At 39.1% G+C, this 20863-nt stretch overlaps 2 protein-coding genes across 3 annotated transcripts; both read right to left on the reverse strand.

Annotated features, from left to right (window-relative positions):
• Positions 1-394: 394 nt before the first annotated feature.
• si:dkeyp-84f3.5 (uncharacterized protein LOC334144 homolog) lies at positions 395-8435 on the reverse strand. The gene is made up of 2 exons (XM_044359036.1): positions 8387-8435; positions 395-2926 (listed from the first exon to the last, which is right to left on the reverse strand). The coding sequence occupies exons 1-2, from the start codon at positions 8433-8435 to the stop codon at positions 1005-1007; spliced, it is 1971 nt and encodes a 656-aa protein (XP_044214971.1). The 3' UTR covers positions 395-1004.
• A 7990-nt stretch (positions 8436-16425) lies between these two features.
• Positions 16426-19618, reverse strand: LOC122987078 (chemokine-like receptor 1). 2 transcript variants are annotated; one of them, XM_044358724.1, is made up of 2 exons: positions 19580-19618; positions 16426-18844 (listed from the first exon to the last, which is right to left on the reverse strand). In XM_044358724.1, exon 2 carries the CDS (start codon positions 18837-18839, stop codon positions 17727-17729), a length of 1113 nt encoding a protein of 370 aa, XP_044214659.1. In that variant the 5' UTR covers positions 18840-18844; positions 19580-19618; the 3' UTR covers positions 16426-17726. The 2 variants fall into 2 exon arrangements, with proteins under 2 accessions (XP_044214659.1, XP_044214660.1); XM_044358725.1 differs by lacking the exon at positions 19580-19618 and adding an exon at positions 19051-19074.
• Positions 19619-20863: the final 1245 nt, after the last annotated feature.

Below are 20863 nucleotides of genomic sequence, written 5' to 3' on the forward strand. Positions count from 1 at the left end.
GAATCCACTTGTGTCCCGCCGATTTCCTTTTGCTGGAAATTAATTTGGCGACTGTGGCATTTTTTGCCTCCGCATTTCCCTCATCAGGTACAGTATAATGATAATACTCTGCAGTTTTTTAATGACTAAATTTGGTACGAAACTAAAATACATAATGGACAATGTTGAATACCTGAAGACAATCAACAAGGTCATGGATTATCTGTAGTTTAAGTCTTGAAGATATTTTGCCTTAAGAGTGGCAAGGTATTTTCCAGACTCCACTGGCTGTGCAGTTGCCTTTAACTTACTATGCTACAATTTTATACAAATGTGAAACACACTTAAATACAAGTAGAGGGAACAAAAATGTATAGTTAATGGGATTTTCCTACTGCCAAAACACAGCCAAAAAGGGAGTAACAACAAAATTTATTGCACATAAAGCTTTTTCCTCTACAATTTTAATGGCACAGTTAAAATTCTACTCTGTGACAAAGCTATTGTTTCAAACAGATGTTACAATGTTATACACATGACAAAAAGAAAACATCAATCACATATATTTGCAAGTAAAACTTGATGAAAAATGCAACAATATGATGACGGTACTCTAAAAACACAAAGAGAAGCAATTTATAATCTTGCTATAGCCAATTAATGCGACTTTCAAGTTAACTACACCCATTGCCTGTGGGAGAATACTAGGTTTAGACATAAGTTGTATTCATGTCAGATGTAGTAGTTGTGTAATTTTTTAAAATTTTGAGATTAATTCCAAGTCATTTAATATTCTTACGAGCCTACTTCCTTTTCCCCCACAGACTTCTGAAATTCTCCAATAAACATTTCTCTCCTCATGCCAAAGAAAAAGTGTATAAGAGCAGTTACATAAAATAATCTTGGCAAATTTTACATCCATTCATAATCTACACAGTCAAATATTTGCATTCAAAGGAGTCAAAACACTCAACTCCTGAGACCTTGATTCTTGGCAATAACAATGACCAATGGGTCTGACATAGTTACCCGTTGTTTTCTGAGCCATGAGAAGTCTGGTGCTGAAGAAACGTCTCCAAGCATGAGAATGTCTCTGTGCACTCGGTGCATTCATAAAGAACCTCTGAAGAATTTCCTTTATCATTTTGAGTATGGTCCATATAGTCATCCTCTATGTCCTCTGCATTACCCTTTCCTAAGATAGGGTCCCCACTGGTGCCAGTGCCATGAGATGTTTGTTCCACATCATCTGCTTCTCCAGTGCTTGGGTGATTTTGAAGGTGAAGCTCAAGGGATGAGGAATTCCTGAATTGAGCTGGACACCGGGGGCACTTACTTGGTTCCTTTTTGTGATAGCGCAAGTGCCGTTGGTAGACACACAATAGCCCAAATCTCTTTCCACATTCCTGACACTTATAATTAACACGGCCTGCTTTCCCTGACTGTTTCCCCTTTTGATCCTGTTCTGGTGATGTTTGTTCATTGTCAGATGAGCTCTTGTTTTTCTCGTCACCAGAACTCTTGTTTTTCTCACCATTAAGAGAATTGGGGGCAGGCCCATTTTGGGGAGCTGTATATAAGTGTTTCAAACCTGGTTTCTTTTCCAATTCAGCTTTGTGGTACATGGCTAGATGCCTCCTCACATCACAGCGCTGAGGAAAATGTCTACCACAAAATACACATGTGTGCATGGTACCCTTATGGTATCTCATGTGCCGTGACAGACTACTAGAATGATTAAAGACACGATGACAGTGCTTGCAAGGATGCAGTTTGCCATTTGGATTACCCCCTCTTCTACGTCTGCCTTTAGGTGGTATTCTTCGCTTAATTGTTCTTTGTGCTTCTTGATTAAGCTGATCTATTTCCTCCTGAGTTTGATGAGTGAGATGATGCTCCTTCAGAGCTGTTAACTTTTGGAAACGATCCCCACATAAACCACATCTGTATGGTGTGAAAGAGTATTCATTATCAATCTCACTGCTAGTATCCATAAAGATATCCCCATTCTTAACATCGATAGGTGTACCATTGCTGTGACAGTTTTCTGGCGATGTGTCATCTATATTCTTAGAGGTAAGTTCAATTTCGATTTCAGATGCAAAAGTAGCATCAGCCTCTTTACCTTTGCAATGGTGCGCTGAATGTGTCTGAAAATCTGACATCCAAAAAAAATGTAACTTGCACTTCCTACAAGGATATGTTTTCTCAAACTTCCTTTCCTGATTCTCAGATTTACCCAATGCTGTAGCCTTGGGAGAGAGGTGATTTTCTTTTTGATGAGCATTCAATGCATCTACTTTAAGGAATCGCTTACCACAATGACCACAGCAGTGAAACCGTTCATGTGCATGGTCTTGCAGGTGTTTCTTAAGTTCCTGCCTACCTTCAAAGATCTTACAGCACAAAGTACACTTGTAACCTCGCTCTGTGTTTCGATACTGCTGGTGACGATGTAAACTCTGGAGGCTGTTAAATGATCTGCTACATATTTCACAACGGTAATGACCCTGACGAGACTTGTCCAAGTTGTAGTCTGATGGCCTTGGCCTGAAGACATCTCTATAAGGAGAAGAGTGTGGCCTTAGAGATGGAGACACTGGCTTGATAGGGGATGGGAAATGCGATGGCAGGACACCAGGAGATACTGGTTTCACAGAAGAATGTGACTGCGCAAAACCATTTACAACTGTCAGTGTGCCATTTTCTTGTAGCACGTATTCTCGAGGGACTTCAAATCCATTGGATGAGCCATCAAAGGAAAATGACTCCAAAGGTCCATGAATGGCCATGTGGGCCAACACATTAGAGTACTGACTGAACCCATCACCACACTCAGTGCAGATAAAGGTACTTGATTCTCCACCCAACTGTGTTGAAGCAACACTATTCATTGACTTCTGCTTTTCCATGATGAAATTATTTTGTCCATGTGCTGATGGCATCACTTTTTAATTTGCAAGTAAAAGTTAAACTTAATCCTGACACCCACATAAGTGGTTTCCATGTGGGAATCGGTATGAATGTCCACTGTTCCTTCCTCAACAGACTGGTTTTAAAAAGATGTCCTTATGAGCTGCATGTTCACCCTTCTGCTAAGGTTTTCCACGTTGTATCAGCACCTGTGGGGATAAAAAAAAAAAAAAAAAAATCAAACCACTGAAGCCTAAGTTTGTTTCACAAAATTAAAAAACTACATGCAAGATAACTATGCAGTGTTACTTTGCATTAATTTCAAATAACCCAAACCAGGTCTCATGCATGTGTTGATTAGGGGTAACGGTACAAAAAATTCATGGTTCGTTATGTGCCTTGGCTTTGGGTTCACAGTTTGGTACAATTTTGGTACAGCAGAGAGAAAAAAAAGGGCAGAAAATAACATTTTGGTCTTTTATTTTGAAAAATGTAAACATCCAACAATGGCTCATTGGCTGTAAATATTGCTGAAACAGTTTAGTTGTGCTGCAGTGGAAAGGGAAAACCTTTGTTTCTTGCAAGGTGTCAAGACACCTGCTGTTAGCTGTTTTATGTTGATTTATGGTATAACACTACATACAGTAGTTGAAACTAGCTTCACCTCCAGCGGCTACAACAGTAACATGCTTCAGTATTAATAATCTAATGATATCACATATTATAATATATATATGGAAAATTTAAAGCCATGTTAAAATTCCATGTGAATGAGAATTACAACTGCCTTATTTAAGCTGGATGTAGTCTCTTCCTTTTGTGTTTGATGCATGTATTCCCTATCTGTAGTGTTTTATTTCTACTTCAACTGTAACTGGTGTGCTGTCTTGGCCAGGTCTCCCTCGGAAAATAAATTTCAATCTCAAGGGACTTCCTGGCTAAATAAAGGTTAAATAAAAAAATATCAGTCAGAGGGACCAAAGCACAACTTTTACTTTCATACTTTTTAACTACATTTTACTCTCTCAGAACTGGTTCTTACAATGTGCTGTCTGACCACGTCAGAAATCAAATGTTTATAGTTGTTCTGAACTGCTTCACTCAAAAGGTGACCACCACAGACAGGGAAGGGGGACAGGGATATGTGATATCATTTCACTGTGGAGATAATGGAACATATTTTAATAAAAGTGCTGCACTCTGTCAGTGTTATGGGTCTCTTGTTTGTCAATCTGATGGCAGCAAGATTACAGGGTAACCAGGGTAAGCAGGATAACCAGGCTACCTTGGCTAAGCTGGCTAGCATACACCCGTGAGCATGCTATAGCTAAGTGGTGTGCTGCCAAAGCGTTCCGGGTGGAAATTGCACTCTAGAATTTTTGTTCCACATGTCAGACTAAGTGGATTATTAAACTATTTTGACAGTAATTGTTTGCATCATGGAGTGTATTCTTCGTATTCTTTGAATGCATGCACCCAACTGCAACGTTCATACCGTGACCATTCGGGATGAATGTGCTTACCGTTAAACCCCTCGAATTAACCCATTCTGACTGACAGCCAATACAGATTTAACCTGCCTCACTGGAAAGGGACATTAGTTTGACTGTTCACCGTGTCCACCAGATGTAGTTGTTTGACCATGCAAGATGTGCTATGAGCAGGTACTGCATATATATATATATTGAGCAAGACAATACCAGCATAATGTTGTAAAGCATAATATTCTGTTTTGTATGCAGTTAATTTGTTGTATGAGGTTGTTGTATGTTGAAATGATGCATTTAGGCACAGTTAAGATAAAATGGAAAAATGTCTAGGTTACTTTTTGGATGTTGCAAGTTAGCTAGCTTATGTATACACAGGCCAGTGGGTTTTTGGCAGCATACAAATCTCAAACGTTGAAACTTCCAACTTATAGATGCAACAAGCACAATTCTTGGTGCCATTGTGTGTGTGTTTTTTTTTTTTCTTAAACAGCCAGAAGGAAGAGATGTTAATTTCTTTGATCTGTGGTAATTTGCCCATTCATCAGCCACCTAAAATACTGATCGATGCTTTACCATTGTGGCAGACATTTGGGGAAAACCCATTAGTCTTATGTTAGTGCAAGTATGCATGCTTTTCCTCTTTTAATGTCAGTACACCAGTGACTGCCCCTTCAACTGAAACAGCAACAGAAAAATGTTGTCCCTTACAAATTCCAAAGACTAGAGAGGTTGCCTATATCAGGGTTTCACCACTCACTCCTCTTCTTATTCACTGGTCTTTGAAAATTCTATTGGCCCAATTCTGATCTGCCTCTTACAGGATGATAGTACCTTGCTTTACCACAAGGGATACACTGATCCAATACTCCAAATCGGTATACATGCCTGTAATGACCTTATTAAGTGGCTTGGGTATAGGCCACTTACACAAGTGATCCAAATTTACTGCAGGTAACACACTATGGATAAGTACCTCATACAACCCCACTTCAAAAAATTCAAACTATCCCTTTAAGGTATCGTATTCAAGAGGGAAAAAGTTAAATCGGCACATTCCTTGACTGAGAGTCAGCAAGGCTTTTGGAAAAAAAGAGTAATGCCTTTTGGACTTATGAGACTACTGACTTTACAGAAAGTCTACAGCTTTTGCTTCAAATGCATGTTTTAGTGATATGCTGTACAGCATTTACTCTATTGTAATTATTCATATAGGTAATAATGATACCAGATTACAGCAATGTGAGAGGACTCAGACTAATGTCCGGGAGCTACTGCCACAGTTTGATAGTTAAAAAACAGGTCATGGTGTCAAGACTTATTTTATTGGGGAGGGCTGTGAATATTGCCTTGTCTTTGTGTAGTAAACTGTAGTGGAGTCAAGAGTCTTAGAGCTCAGCTTGGCTACATTGCCAACTTCAATTTTGCAAGCATAGCATTAATTCCATGTTAAAAGTGTGTTGATGATTACAGTTCTGGGGTTGTTCAGTACCAACAAGACAGCCCAAGGGGAAGAGGGCTTATGAACATGTTTCCATCTGTCACGGCTGCTGCATAATCCAGGTTTTGAACCTGCTCCTCCCCATCTTTTCTCTGACAGCAAACCACCACTAATTGGTGCCGACACAGAGGCAATCTGGGTGTTTCTCCAATGGACATGGACAATGGCAGGAGAAGAAATGTGGAAAAAAGAATTTGCTTAGTACTTGGAGCTCTTCCCGTTTTCTTATCACTGCGCATCTAAACAATTACTGCAGAAAGTGGGCACTGTCACACTGCCTTTTCACAGAGATGCAACAATTGGCCAATTTCCTCAGGAGGTTGAAAAAAAAAAAACATACAGAGTGAGCTGGTTGGCTGAATAGCTTCTGCAGGCAAAATACTCTTGATGAAACACCACCTCCAAGTCACCAAGGTAAGCAACTCCTTTAACCTTGCCATGCTGTTCCATGAAAAAAAATCATTCATGCCATGCCAGCATATCTTTAGCCATTCCTCATGGCTCAGTACAACTACCAACCCCCCCATTGCAAAACGCATAATTCTATCCTCCAGACTTAAAAAAGGTAAAGCTAAAACAAGGTGTTAAGTTGCTCAGCCCAGTTTATTACTGTGACTGTTCTACCATCCTGAAAAGGATACTTATAGCGAGAGGTGCCTGAGAAGAGCCCTATGTAGTACCAGCAGTGTTTCACCTAGGTTGAGTGCTTTGGTCGGGGGGGGGGGGGGGGGGGGGGGGGTTAGCAGGTTAGGCTAACCCATTGTTGCTAACTTCGGAGCTAACCCCCTTCAGTTTTCCAGCAGTTGGGGAAACAACTGCTGGAAGCTGTCTGCTTCCTGACTCATTTTAAAAAAGACGAGAAAGAGAGCGAGAGAGAGCACCAGCAAGAGAGAGAGAGAGCGCAGCAGTGGTCGAGCAAGCTAGAGAGTGAATGAAGAGAGGGAGTGCTGATCGCGAGAAAGCAAGCAAATCAGATCAATGAAATGTTATTTTCTGATTGTTTCACAGTGGTTACGTTCCGGAGGACAAATAAACAAGCCCACACCCCCACACACATCTGCTCAAACTTGCGGCTCAGTGCTGCACCGCCTAATTTGGTCTGAATACGGCTTTACCGCTAACCTGAAAGCAAAACTGGAACTGGCCTGACTTTGGTTAACAGGCATTTTATTAAGAGGTATTCTGTTAGTTACTAACATTTTAAACGTTTAACTCTGTAACAAACTAATATACTGGCCTAAAAATTCCAAGGGCACTGATTGAATATTCCCCAGAGAACAGTAAGATCAATCATAAACACAATGCCAACAATATAGAGCAACCATCCTTGCAAGAAGAGCACTAGTGAGGGAGGCCCTTGGTAACTCTGAAGGAGATACAGATTTCATAGCTGACCTGAAAACACTGAGCATGATACAACTGTTACTCAGGTGCGTCACCAGTTACAGCCCCTTACAGTGACATTTTTTTGTTTCATTGCACACAGATCATACACTTGACTAGATTTTGCTGTGGTACCAGTGAATTTGTCAGGCAGCACTGATTGATTTCACAGTGGGCTATGATGGATTCAAATGACCGAATGTGTATTTCAGAGTTGCCTTTGTAACACTTAGCCCAGTAGCCCAGTCCATACTTCCTATGTCCAGTCAATATTTCATTTCAAGTTTTACATCCCATATCAAAACAATTATTATTCCATTCTGTAAATAGATTTTAAATCTTTCATTTAATTTTAGTACTACTTTGTTTATTTCATTATTATTACCTTACTCTTGTTATAATTTTATTCTTTTATGTTGCATTTGTGGGAGCAAACACCAAGACACCTTCTTTGTATGCTTGCATACTTGACTAATAAACAGACTGATTCTGATTCCAAGATGCGTGGAGAACTGGAATAATATTGTGGGGTCAACACTCCAACAATACTTGTAGTATACAGATTGTAGGACTAACATGTTTTGGCTTGAGGCATTCATCTGGGACCCCTGGTGGCAAAACATACCACAAGCCTAATTGTGTTGGTCTCACAGTGAACTTGTTCTTTATACAACAAATGTTGCTGGAATTTTGACCCCTCACCTGAGTTTACTATACAATACTGGTACAGGTACTAGAAGCAGGACTGAGCTAGGATACCTCCATTTTATTTTTACCCGTAGTAAATGTGGAAGATGAATCTGGGCTAATCCAGGCAAATTTTAAAAGATCTGTACTGGTTAAAATAAAGCTGATCCTTTCATCACTGAACTCGACTGTGTTTTGTTCTACATCAGACTTCTAGCATTGCTGCTTTACTTTACAACAGCCTACAGTGCAAGCATTTCACTGGTATGTGTGAGTGAAAATTAGTGCGCATTTGTGAAATTGGTTTTGGGTACACCGGGGCGAGTGACTAACGTCTGACATCCTGGTTGGCAAAATACCCGGACTCGCAAAACTGAAAACTTAAGAGGTTTTTCCACCAGCCCTGGTTGGTGTGCTTTAGCTGTGCCAAGCCAACCTGTGATGAAACACGTCTCCACTACAGCCTCACAGCAGGGGATAACCATGGTGAGCTGAGCTGCTGCAGTCCTGCTCGCTGGCAGGGCCAACCATGGCCAACCTGTGACAACCCCCCTTAAACAAGCAGTGTTTTGTGAGACCCTACTTGTGTGTCTGTGCCCAGAAAGCTGTTTGTAAAAGTCTCTCTGTTCAGCTCCCAGTACTTTTGGAGCTTCGAAATGAATTTTTATGGTTTGAAGTTTAATATCTCTCCTGCATTGCTTTTTGTACCTTTAGATATCTGCCTTATTTTGGGGTTTCCTTATCGCTTTCAGCCATATTGAATTTGTTAAGTTACTGCTGATGAAAAAAAAATCTGCCTCAGCTGTTTCATAATAAAAGCTTTCCACTGACAAAATAACTAGAAGCATTTATCAAGAAATGTGTTTCTAACTAAATTAGCAGAGCTTTGTTAGCAGTGCAATTCTTGGTCAGTGAGTCAGTTATAAATAATGCTAGGAGGCACACTTCAAGCAGAAAGATGTTAGATGAAGAGCTGCAGACAAGAGACTCTCGCTGCATGTTCTGCAAACAGCACACCTCCAACAGGTAAGGAACTTCTTTTATCTTGCTGTGCTGTGTAATGGAAAAACACTCAAGTGCTCCTGGCATGGCTCAGAGTGATTACACCAAAAAACAATGGAAAACGCATTCGGGCTGCATTCAGACCAAACCAGCCCTGTGTTAAAACAACTACATGGAGGGGGTGTGTTGTAAGGCTGGGTGATATAAAACAAACTCGATACAGGATTGCAATAAAATGTACGTCAATAACGATGATATACTTTGCACATTTTTTACTCGATATGGATAGATCTAACAACCTATCACACAGCAGATATAAACGTGACAACAGCCAGTCAGTCTGCAGTTTTTATCTAGCACATCAAAGTACACGCCCATTTCCCACTGCAGTCAACAAGGCTATGCTAGTGCTATCATTAGCAAGGCCACGACTATCTGGAGTGCCTGTCACGTCTAAAGTAACATCAGCTGAAAAAAAACAGCTCTGACTCATGGACATATTTCTCTTGAGACATCCTGTCTGCAACTGTGGACCAGTCATCACATGCCATTGTTTTAACAAGGCTGCTTTGACTGCGAATGCACAAGCTAATTGCTAAGCTAGGCTAAGCTCGAAGCTAGTAAACAGAGTGGCAACGAAAGGCTATGGGCCACTAACGCTAGTGTTGTTTCATAAACTAGCGAATCTAATGATTCGTGAACTGAGCACAGAAAAATTTGCAAAGTGAAATGTTTACATTTAGATGATATTGAATATATACTTTTATCATAAAATATATTCTAAACCAAATCATGTTTGCACAGTTAAATGTTTACATTCTGTTATTCTATTTTTTATGTTGATAAACTATATACTTAAGTTCAACTAATGAATCCTCAGGTTTCTTCGGGCTTCAGTCATTATCAGGATACAAATGGCAGCATGATCAAATTATATATGTATCGTGATAAATAGTGATATTAATAAATATGGGAAAAATTACCATAATGCCATATCGTCCAGCCTTGGTGTGTTGTTTAAGGTACCAATGAAACAATGAAATACAATCCAGGAAGTTGAGCTGGAGCTACAGATTATGCATTTAAAAAGGCTTATCAGACACCAAAACACTGCACAGCCGTTTGTAATCCTCAGATATAATTTTACAACTCTGGAAAGTTTTCACAGCGACAAGAGTTTTATCTTCAGTTGCGACAACTGTGAGGTAAATAGTTGAATACTGTGTTCACGTCACAAAGTAATCCACCAGGAACATACGCTTTTACACATGACTGGCCAATGCGGCACAGTGCCAGATGATGTCGCGTTGCAGCAAAAGTTGACCCCGGTTCAACTTTTTTGCCTGATGACCCTGCGTTGTTTTGTCAAGCCCTCTGCGTTGGCACTCTTGCTGCACCAACGTACTGCCCCGAATGAAAGGACGTTTTTTGATGCAGAACTAATGTTGGTCTGAACGCTGCCTAACTGTCTTTCTCACTAGCAAAGAATAGCAGTATACGTCATATGTGGGGGGCATATGAAAAACTCAAGACAGAGACTCATCAGCCAGACATTTCTCCTTTCTCTGTGAAAGAGTGGCTGAGATTGACACTAAAATGAGAATTGCTGGTCCACCTTAAAAGTCAGTCCACCTTAAGTGAGCCTGGTCAAGTTAAGCTAACGCATTGTTGCTAACTTCAGGGCTAATCCCCTTTGATAGGTGAGTATTTTCTTTGTCTTGAGGAGCTGCTGCATTTGGTAACTGACACACAATCTGTACTGTACATTTACTGCCAGATTGACAACTTACTGCTCAACTGTTCCTCCTGCTCCGCTCGTGTTCACATCATGTTTCTGCCGCTCACCCTCTGCGCTCCCGCAACTACACACGCACGTTTACACACACACACACACACACACACACACACACACACACACACACACACACACACGAACGCACTGCCTTATTCCTTAACGGAGATACGCTACTCTTGTGCCTTTCACGTAGATGTCCTTTGAAGAACGAAGAGAGGGAGGATGACTGAAGAAAATCCACAATAACGTAGGGTGTTACTGTGCTCGCACAGTGTACGAGTGAAAATCATTAGTAGCTCGTTGATATTAATGATCGTCTGAAATTTTAGCAGCGACGCTCATAATTTAGCAGTGGCGGAGCGCTGCTGCTGAATGAATACAAGGGAAACACCGTGTTATAATTTGCCCAGAAGAACATGCATAAGATTGGAGGAGCATGCAATAAAAAGCTTTTTACATATTTCATCAACATCAGCTAATTTCATATCCATATGCCACATTTTGTCAAACAATTTTTTTAATGATTTGGTCTACAGCATTTAAATGTTGCTCTTTTGGCATAATACTTGTGGAATCATCAAGTGGACTACAATTGTGTCTCACTTGCCAAATAATATGGTTATCACATGATTATCAACACAATGCAGTATGTCAGAAAAATTAGTGGAAGAGGGAGAGAGAGAGAGAGAGACAGAGAGAGAGAGACGTGGTGGTCGAGTGAGCTAGCAAGCAGTGAATGTGAAAAATAAAACGTTTTCTAATGTTTCATGGCAGTTACGTCCTAAAGCAGCAATATATAACCATCATACACTCAGCTGATGATTTACTGTGGAGACAGATGCTCTTAGTTTCAGTTTTCCACCTCCTGACCACCTCTTTACAAAGAACAGGACAAATCTGTGTTGTTTTTACCTCATGTGTAAATGCAATACATTCCAAGTGCCACCATCATTTTTTAATTCCTCATGGGTCTAATTTGCATGACCTATCTGGTTCCTCAGATGCAGTGGAAATGCAAACGGGACGGCATAACAGGGACGTTTAGTTCCAAGTTTAGTTCCCGAGATTAGTTCCTCTGGTTCCAAAGTACCTGGAACTTTTGGTCAAAACAGGGCTAAAGATACACCACTACAGATCTGAGTAAAATGCAAAGTCAATGCAGCTGTCAAAAACTGATCTTTCAACGTACTCCTGGCAAGGGAGTGCGATATGATATTAGATCATGAAAGATTAAAATGTCTCCATGATCTGCCTTTACAGAGAGATTGTTAGTATTGTGCTACAGTACACATATCAATTCAGCTCCGTGACTGAGCACAGTCTGCTAGCAGGAGGCTAATGGGTAACAGCACCGACATAGAGGCACCTTGTACCACATCTCCAATCTGCTTGCGAAATCTACAGCAGTTTTAATGTCCTGCTAAGCAGCTCACCTGTGTATTAAACGAACAGGTAGTACTAACTTCTGTCATGTCGCAAACTAGTGTGATGTCACACAGACCCTCGCGGCCATGCAGATGAGGAAGGTATGAAATGGCCTTAAGATATGCTACATAGCCTGAAATTTGAAAAGCAACAACATGTCAAACATGCAGCAACAGTAAAAACATACAACATAGAAATGTCCCAAACTAAACTGCAGGATCAAGGCCAATCCAAGTATTTATTTGAAAGATCATATCAGCCATGTAAAATCTCATCCATTTCTGATACTCTGTTTGCAGGCACCACCAGCTACCAGGGGTGCAACGGATCACAAAACTCACGGTTCGGATCGCATCACGGATTTGAGTCACAGATCGGATCATTTTTCGGATCAGCAAAAAAAAAAAAAAGGGGGACGACGACGACGACGACAAAACTTTGTATTCCATATATTCTGTTAAACACTTACAGCATGGAACTTTTGCCTATGGTCTTAAATGAAAACAACATTCAAGATGTCCAATGTTTAAATAAAATCTTAAAATATATAAAATATTCAAAACTCAATTGTTAAATTAAATTGCAATATGAAGCATGATACCTTCTTCCTTTAAACATGGTAGTGAATGAAACAACAGCCTGTATCCACATCATCAAAACTTCATAACTTACAAGCATGAACACACGTCTTGTCCTGCAGTTTAGCTTTTTGAACAAGCCTCCAAACAAACATTAACCAGGGAAAAGTGCACCGCTAACGTCAGTAAGCGGCTACGTAGCTAATTAGCTGTGCAGCTGAAGCACATTAAACAGCGTGTAAACATAGCTGCAGATGTCACTACGGACCCGTTAAATGCTGGTTTGGTCGTTGCTCTTCATAATCCCTATGAGCGACGCAGCAGTTTGTTTACTTTATTTTAAATGAGATATTAAATTTTGCAATTAATCCGCGGTTCACATGCATGCCGAACCGTGGGGAGCGATCCGTATGGATCAAGGATCAACTATGATTCGTTGCACCCCTACCAACTATCAATAATGACCCACTGCACTCTATACATGAACGCTGGAAAGCAGCCACTCATTACTGTGAGCAAATGAACAGCAAACCGCACTAAAATAAGCAGCAGTTTTAATGATATGGCAGTCAGATATGGTGTCAGTTGTTTTGCAGTACGTTGTGTCTATTTTAGCAATATTTTGCAGTTAAAGCACACCTTTGGAGTGGAGCTGCTTCATCCAAAAGTGCATCTTTACCTCAGTAGGCTATTTAATAATGAGACTAAATGTCTAAATTCCGCCAAATCCTGCTGCAACTAGGACTGGGCAATATATTGATATTATATTGATATTGTGATCTGAGACTAGATTTCATCTTAGATTTTGGATATCATACTATCGTGATATGGCATAAGTGTTGTCTTTTTCTGGTTTTAAAGGCTGCATTACAGTAAAGTGATGTAACTGTCTTAACGTACCAGACTGTTTCTAGCTGTTTTATTATTTGCCTTTACCCACTTACTTATGACATCCACATTAGTGATGGTTATTTATTAAAAATTTGATTTGATTGTGTAAATATTTTGTGAAAGCACCAGTAGTCACACCTACAATATTGTTGCAATATCAATAGAGGTATTTAGTCAAAAATATTGTGAAATTTGATTTTGTCCATATTGCCCAGCCCTAGCTGCAGCAGATCTCTCCACAGATCATACGACACACAATGGGACACTACACAAAATTTTTATTGTTTCCCATTAAAGAAATGGCACTGAAGCAGATTACACTTTATTAATACAGTTCTTTTCAGCTGTCAGACACATCTAAATTGCTCTATTAATTTCAATGTAGAATTACTGTAGTAGCCTATACCCTAAACTGTATTGTGAAGGAAACATGTATACTACTCATTGTATACTAAAACCTTCATCCATGAAGTGTCTGAAGAAAAAGAAATAACAAGTTTATGATGTTTTCAAAAGGGCACAGCTTGATACAAACCAAAATCTAAATATTATTAACAAACCTATAGGTAGAGAAATTAAAAAAAAAAAATGCCTCCCTTGTTGCAGTGTTACATTCAATCTACAAAGCTTTGACAGGGTTTTCTGTATGATTGTCTATCTTCACGACTATCCAGTGGAGGAAAGGAATTTTTTTCTCTCCCGAGTACTGTACTTAGGTACAATTTTGAGGTATCTGTACTACCTCAATACTTTAGTATTTCCATGTTATGCTACTTAATACTTCCACTCTACCACATTTCGGAGAGAAATATTGTACTTTCTACTCCGCTACAATTTAAACTCCATTTAACACAATGAATAACATAACAAGACATTGCTACAGATGAAACCAGTGGTTTCCAACCTTTTTGGATTTTGACATCTTTCAAAAGGCAGTGTGTATTTGAGGTCACATTTCAGATATATATGAGTTGTTAACAGCTCCACCAAACAGTGATTTTACCTCTAAACGTCTCACATGATTTCATTTCAATAAATGTTCAAATGATCCAATATTTCACCAAAAATCAAAGATAAAAGAAAAAGTCCAAACACTGAAAACAGATGTGTATGAGAACTTTCTTCTTCTTTCCTCTCCCATTAGTCATTTCACGACCCCTCAGATTTGAGAAATTCAAACTAGCTCCACCTCCAGCAGCAACAACAGTAACATGTTGCTTAGACACTGATAATCTTATGTTGTCATGACAGAAGGACCAAACCAGTACTTTAATACTTTTTTACTACTCGTACTTATGTACTTTTACGTAAGTAGGATTTTTCATGCCGGATTCTTACTTGTAATGGAGTATTTTTACATTACTATAACTTCTTCCACCACTGCGATTTTAATAAAAACAGCAAGAGTGTATTTAAAATAATATCAGCACGTGTTTCCAAAAGATGTAACGTTACGCCGCCAGATGGCGACTTAAAATCGTCCCTAACAGATACAGCATCTACTGTAGCAAGCCAGCTGGTTAACGTTAGCCTACTTTCACACCTAAATATTAAACTAAGAGATAGACGCTTTGAAAGAGATTTAATCAGGCGTAAATAACAGCAGTAAACCAACTGCATCAACTTAATGGGGCGCTTTGGGCTAATATTGTGGTCGGGCGATAGCTAATGTTAGCTACTGCTAGCTAACGCCAACAGTTTTTGTAGCAAGGGGTATCTGTGTAAGTGTCATTCATTTAGCTCGAACATTGAACTTAGACATGACTTACCATGGAATTTAGCACATCACAGAAAAATACATTGTTTCCCATGCAGCGTCCGAGAATTAGTGCTGTATGCTCGGTGACTGTTAACTGCTGCAGGCCGAGACTATCTATTCTCTCCCAGAGCTTCTTAAAATGGTGACCATGATGGTGACGGCTATGACATCATGACGCACGCAACAGACGTTTACGACGTTTTCTAACAAATTAATAAATAATTAATAAATAAAAACAAACAAAAATTATCGAACAAACAAACAAAAAAACTAAATAAAAACAAAAATACATTCTGTAAACCAAATGTATAACTTTAATTTTTATGTTTATTTAATTTTGAGACCCTTGAAAGACGAACGTATGCATTAACTATTTAAACTAACCAATTAAAAAAGTAACTGTAACACATTAGGCTTAAAACGAAGCTTTCCTGAAAGGCTGACATTTTATAAAGGCTTATTAATTTACAGTACACTGCAGTGTGGCCTTGGCTGAAACGTTCCCATAAATTTAATCACAATTCTAGTTGACAAGAGAGGTTCTCCACAAATATGTGTTTAAGATTGTGTCAAGCAACATCATAACATCAAAGTTTTTAAAAGACAGAGGAAAATGCTTTGCATACATAATTAAATGATCATGTGAAATGATGAGGAAGGATGTAAATGAATTCATATGTTTTTCCTCCTTGTATAAAGAATGTAAAATGTGTTTAAGAAATAGGTTATCATATATTTACAAATATATCTATACTAACTGATGCAATCCATGCATTTATAATTGATCATAGTAATACAGAATGATGTAACAGCTACTGATAATTACTGATTTTGGCACAAAACCCTATCCAAAATATTTATATATTATCACAAATGACTGTGGAGGTGCCCACATCTTACTTAAATATGTAAAACTGTTTCCTTTGCAGGTCAGGGAATATCATGAAGAAAATCTACAATAATAATGAAGTACATCGTGCTTGGTACTTAACTTGGTACTTAACTGAACAAAAGACCAAACCAAGTCAAGTAAACCAAGCAGCTGCTGCATTATATGCTCATAGGAACTACCATTTATTAGACATGTGTTAGCCTTACAGTAAAAGTAATAATAAAAAAATAAAAATACACAATTACATGTTTGTCAAAGCATGTGCAGCAGTCAAAATTGAGATTAATAACTTTCTGTGGCATTACCACATGGATGGTGGCAATATACATAAATCAATGGCATATACGTTCTCAGTTCACCACCAAGAAATAGACATTTCAGGGTGATTTTCTTTGTGAAAATGACCGTACAGACAAATAAACTGAGATTACAATACAAGACCAAGCAAACACTAGGTTTGCTGTGTATGTGTTAAGACGAACTCAGTAACAAATGAAATGAATGATTAAAATTAATTTCAAATCAACTGTCAAAGGCATTTACACTCACAAGGGAAGTTCATGCTTCAGAGAGGCAAATTGGTAATTTAAACAAATCATGTAAATCAACAAGTTTGACTTTAGCTGAGAACCCCTTTTGACCTGGACTACACTAAACTATATAAAACAGTTCCCTCTGCTGGTCAATTAATATTACGAAAAAAGTCTAATATAAAATGAAAAAGATGTTCAACAACAAAAAGTATATCTTATGATTGACAGCTTAGTAGTTACAGTAAATTATTATGAGGTGAAAAAGGAAAGAAATCTTGAGCACAGTGCCCCAGATCTAAAAGTGAAAGATAAACCACAATCACGATTTCCTCTTTAATCTTGGCCCTGTCACTAACACAAACACTTGGGTTTTTTTTTTTTTTTTTTTAAATCATCATGAGGTGTTGCATCAGAGACTAGAGAAAGAGATTCCAGGCACAAGCTGAGTCAAAAATAATCTTTTGATAATGTAAAATAATGATGAGCGAGTATTGCAATAACAATCATTCATGGTTCATGGTACAACATAACAGGGGTTAAGGAATAATAGACACCTAACCCAAGTTAACTATGAAGCTGCTACCTTATTGTACAATATTACCACCAGTCCCTTCAATCAGATTGTTAATACTGTAAGTGTAGTTAAGATCAACTTACTCTTTGCTTGACCTATTTAGTTATCTAATCGTAAAACTCAAATTAATCAAACTTCACCAGGTTCCAATATTTCAATTTGGGAATCTAAGTCCTTTTTTAAAGACAACAAAAGACGAAACAAGGAATTTGATATTGTGGAGAAAGTGTGTCCAAACTTTTGACTAGTGATGTATATACATTTACATTTATGTCAAAGTTATTTTCTTATGTGCAGTTTCAGTATTTGTTTATTCATGTCACAACCTTATACTTGAGTATTTAGAATTGACATGTCAAGACTCGGACTGGTGTCCACTGACTTTGTGTCAGTGTGCAAACGGGAAACCTCCTCCCGGAAAGCAGTCTCAAATACATTCAGGATGGATTTGCGAACTTTATCCTTGAAATCCTGGCCCATGAAGACATACAGCAGTGGATTCAGGCAACTGTTAAGATAGGCCAGGCTGGTGGCTAAAGGGCCCCCGATAGTGATGACAAGTTTTAATACTCCACTTGACCTATTATCAATGTGATGCCATAACTCTATTAGAGTCATGATGTAATAGGGAGCCCAGCACAGGAAAAAAGCAGTGATAACAGCAGCGATGATCTTAAAGGGGCGACTTGAGTGGCTGGCCCTGGTACGGTTCTTCCTGAGACGATGGATTATCGCAGCATAACAGGAGACAATGACAGTGAAGGGAACAACAAAACCCAGGAGGAAGCGACTGATGGTCATGGCCTTAAAATTAAGAAGTGGTAACTGATTCACAGACAGTGTTTTGTAGTCATCAGAAAAGGCATAGTTGTCGTAGCAGTTGATGATTGTTTCATCATCAGATGATGGCCCAATGTCCCTGAAAATGAAGTATGGAAGGCTGAGAATCAGACCCAGCACCCAGACACCCAGACTCACATAGGACGCCTTGTGTACACTGCGGTGGTTCTGGGCCCAGACTGGCCACACCACAGACACATATCTGTCCACACTGATCACTACCAGAATGTAGACACTGGCAAACATGTTCAGAAATCTTACTGTGTTGTCCAGTTTGCACATGAACTTGCTGAAAGGCCAGTGGAAACCCAGAGCTGTGTATATCACTCTAAAAGGAAGGAAAGCTGTGAAGAGGAAGTCAGCCACAGCAAGGTTGAGGATCCAAACTGTGTTCACTGTTTTCTTCATTTTGAACCCAGTCACCCAGATAACCACTCCATTTCCGAGCACACCCAGAACGAAATCCAGGGAGTAGATAACGACAGACATGATGTTGAGAGACCTTCTCAGATCAGCATAGTTGTCATTAGAAAAGCCAATTTCTTCACCTGTTGTATTGGTGTGATAGGAAGGTGTAGCAGTCATCTCCATCATTGTCATGAGATCTGCAATGGTAAAAGGAAGAATAAATTAATAAATCTATCTCTCTCTCTCTAAACACACACACACACACACACACACACACACACATATATATATATATATATATATATATATATATATATATATATATATATATATATATACACACACACACATACATACATACATACATACATACATATAAAGCTTGATGATAACAAACACTCACCGCTAACGTCAGTTAGCAGCTAGATGCTAATTAGCTGCTCAGCTGCAGCACATTAAACAGCAGCTAAACATAATGTCACATCGGACCCGTTAGATGCTGGTTTGATCGTTGCTCTTCGAAATCCATGTTAACGTTAGTGACATGCTGTCTGTCCATGACTTGTACTTACAGCAGTTTGTTTACTTTGTCTCAAATGAGACATTAAATTTTGCAATTAATCCGCAGTTCATATGCCTGCCGAACTGTGGGGGGCGATCCGTATGGATCACGGATCAACTACAATCCGTTACACCACTAGTTAACACTATTACACTTATTCTAATTACTTTAAGCTTATTACTCAATATACGACTCAGCTTAAAAACGAACTAAAGAAACTGTTAGAGGCAAGCAGCCAGACCTCCTGCACTCATTCACTAATCACACATCAACAGGTGACTGAACAACCACTCAATTAAAAACAATGAATGAGTCCAGACAGCTCACTGTAACTGCAACAAGACACAGAGAGAAGCTGTATCTGACTCACGTTATCTGATGTCTTCTTCTTTCTTTCATGGAGATGAAGTATTCATGTCATAACGTCCATTTGTGACTGTTGGTCATCTTGTATGTTAGTTAACAGAACTTTATGGCTGCTACTTAACCAGTCTGATATCATTAGCAACAATGACAAACAAGCTAACTTTCCTGGTTGTTTCTCCGGTTGCTTCTCTCTCCAGCCTCCCGGCAGCGTCCTGCTGCTGCTGCGCTGATAATTTCTCCCATTAGCTTAACAACAGTCTTTACCAGTCCTTCCATGGATGTATAAAGAGTCCTTCAGGCTGCTACAGCAAGCTGTTGCATTGACTAATGCAAGGAGCTATCTACTGCTACTCTGCCTTACAGTGGAGAGAATTGGAGATGAAATCTGGAAACTATCATTGGACCAACTCGATGTCAATATTGCATTCTGGTTGTTGATTGGTAAGGGAGGACATCCTCCCTTGGAGCGTCATTTTACGTATCATGGCCAATCACAGATTAGCACGAAAAAAATGAAATACATTGAGTCCAATGTAAGAGATCCCGCCCTGCGGAGGTCAGCAGGCACCTGTCCTCCTCTGTCCCCCACTCCACCTCCACCAATTGCGCCCCCCCTACCACTTCACACACTGCCCTTTCTCCTCCTGCCCTTCAGGTGTCGCTGTTGAAGCATTTTAAACAGAATTTCAGTAATGGATTTTTTCCAAAGAAGAGAGAAAAAATACTTTATAAACAATACTGAGATTTGTAATGGTTTTTTTTCAATTAAATATTCTTTTTTATATTTTGATCTCCCTTTTGCCTTTCTCTCTGGACCAGCCTCCAGTGATATATATATATATACAGTGCTGTGCAAAAGTTTAAGGCACCATAGATGTCTAGATTCATTTATTTTTACTGTATTATTATTATTTCATTATTCCTATTTTCTTGATAACCAACAAAGTATTTGAAGAAAAGGTGAGGAATGATTCTCAACTTTCTGTGCAAGTCTTTACTTAGTTCAACATAATGCAGAGAAAATCCACATACAAACAGCATACCAATTTTTGTATTTTTATTGAGGCAGACACACCCAAATCTCCATTGCTGCCTATTACCAAGGGTGTGCCGTGGGCATCACTTTACAGGCCTGTTCTGCTCACTATTTATGTAAACGAGATTGTCCGTGTTGGTAAAGTGCCATTTTCTCATTCCTGCCATTTGTGGTGCTTTGGACCATATATAATCAGCTCCAGTCTGATGGTCCATGAGCCCCAAACCAGACCTGATAAAAAACTGCCTTTGC

Source organism: Thunnus albacares, chromosome 8 (assembly GCF_914725855.1).
Source record: "Thunnus albacares chromosome 8, fThuAlb1.1, whole genome shotgun sequence".
In the NCBI taxonomy this organism is placed as follows: Eukaryota; Metazoa; Chordata; class Actinopteri; order Scombriformes; family Scombridae; genus Thunnus; species Thunnus albacares.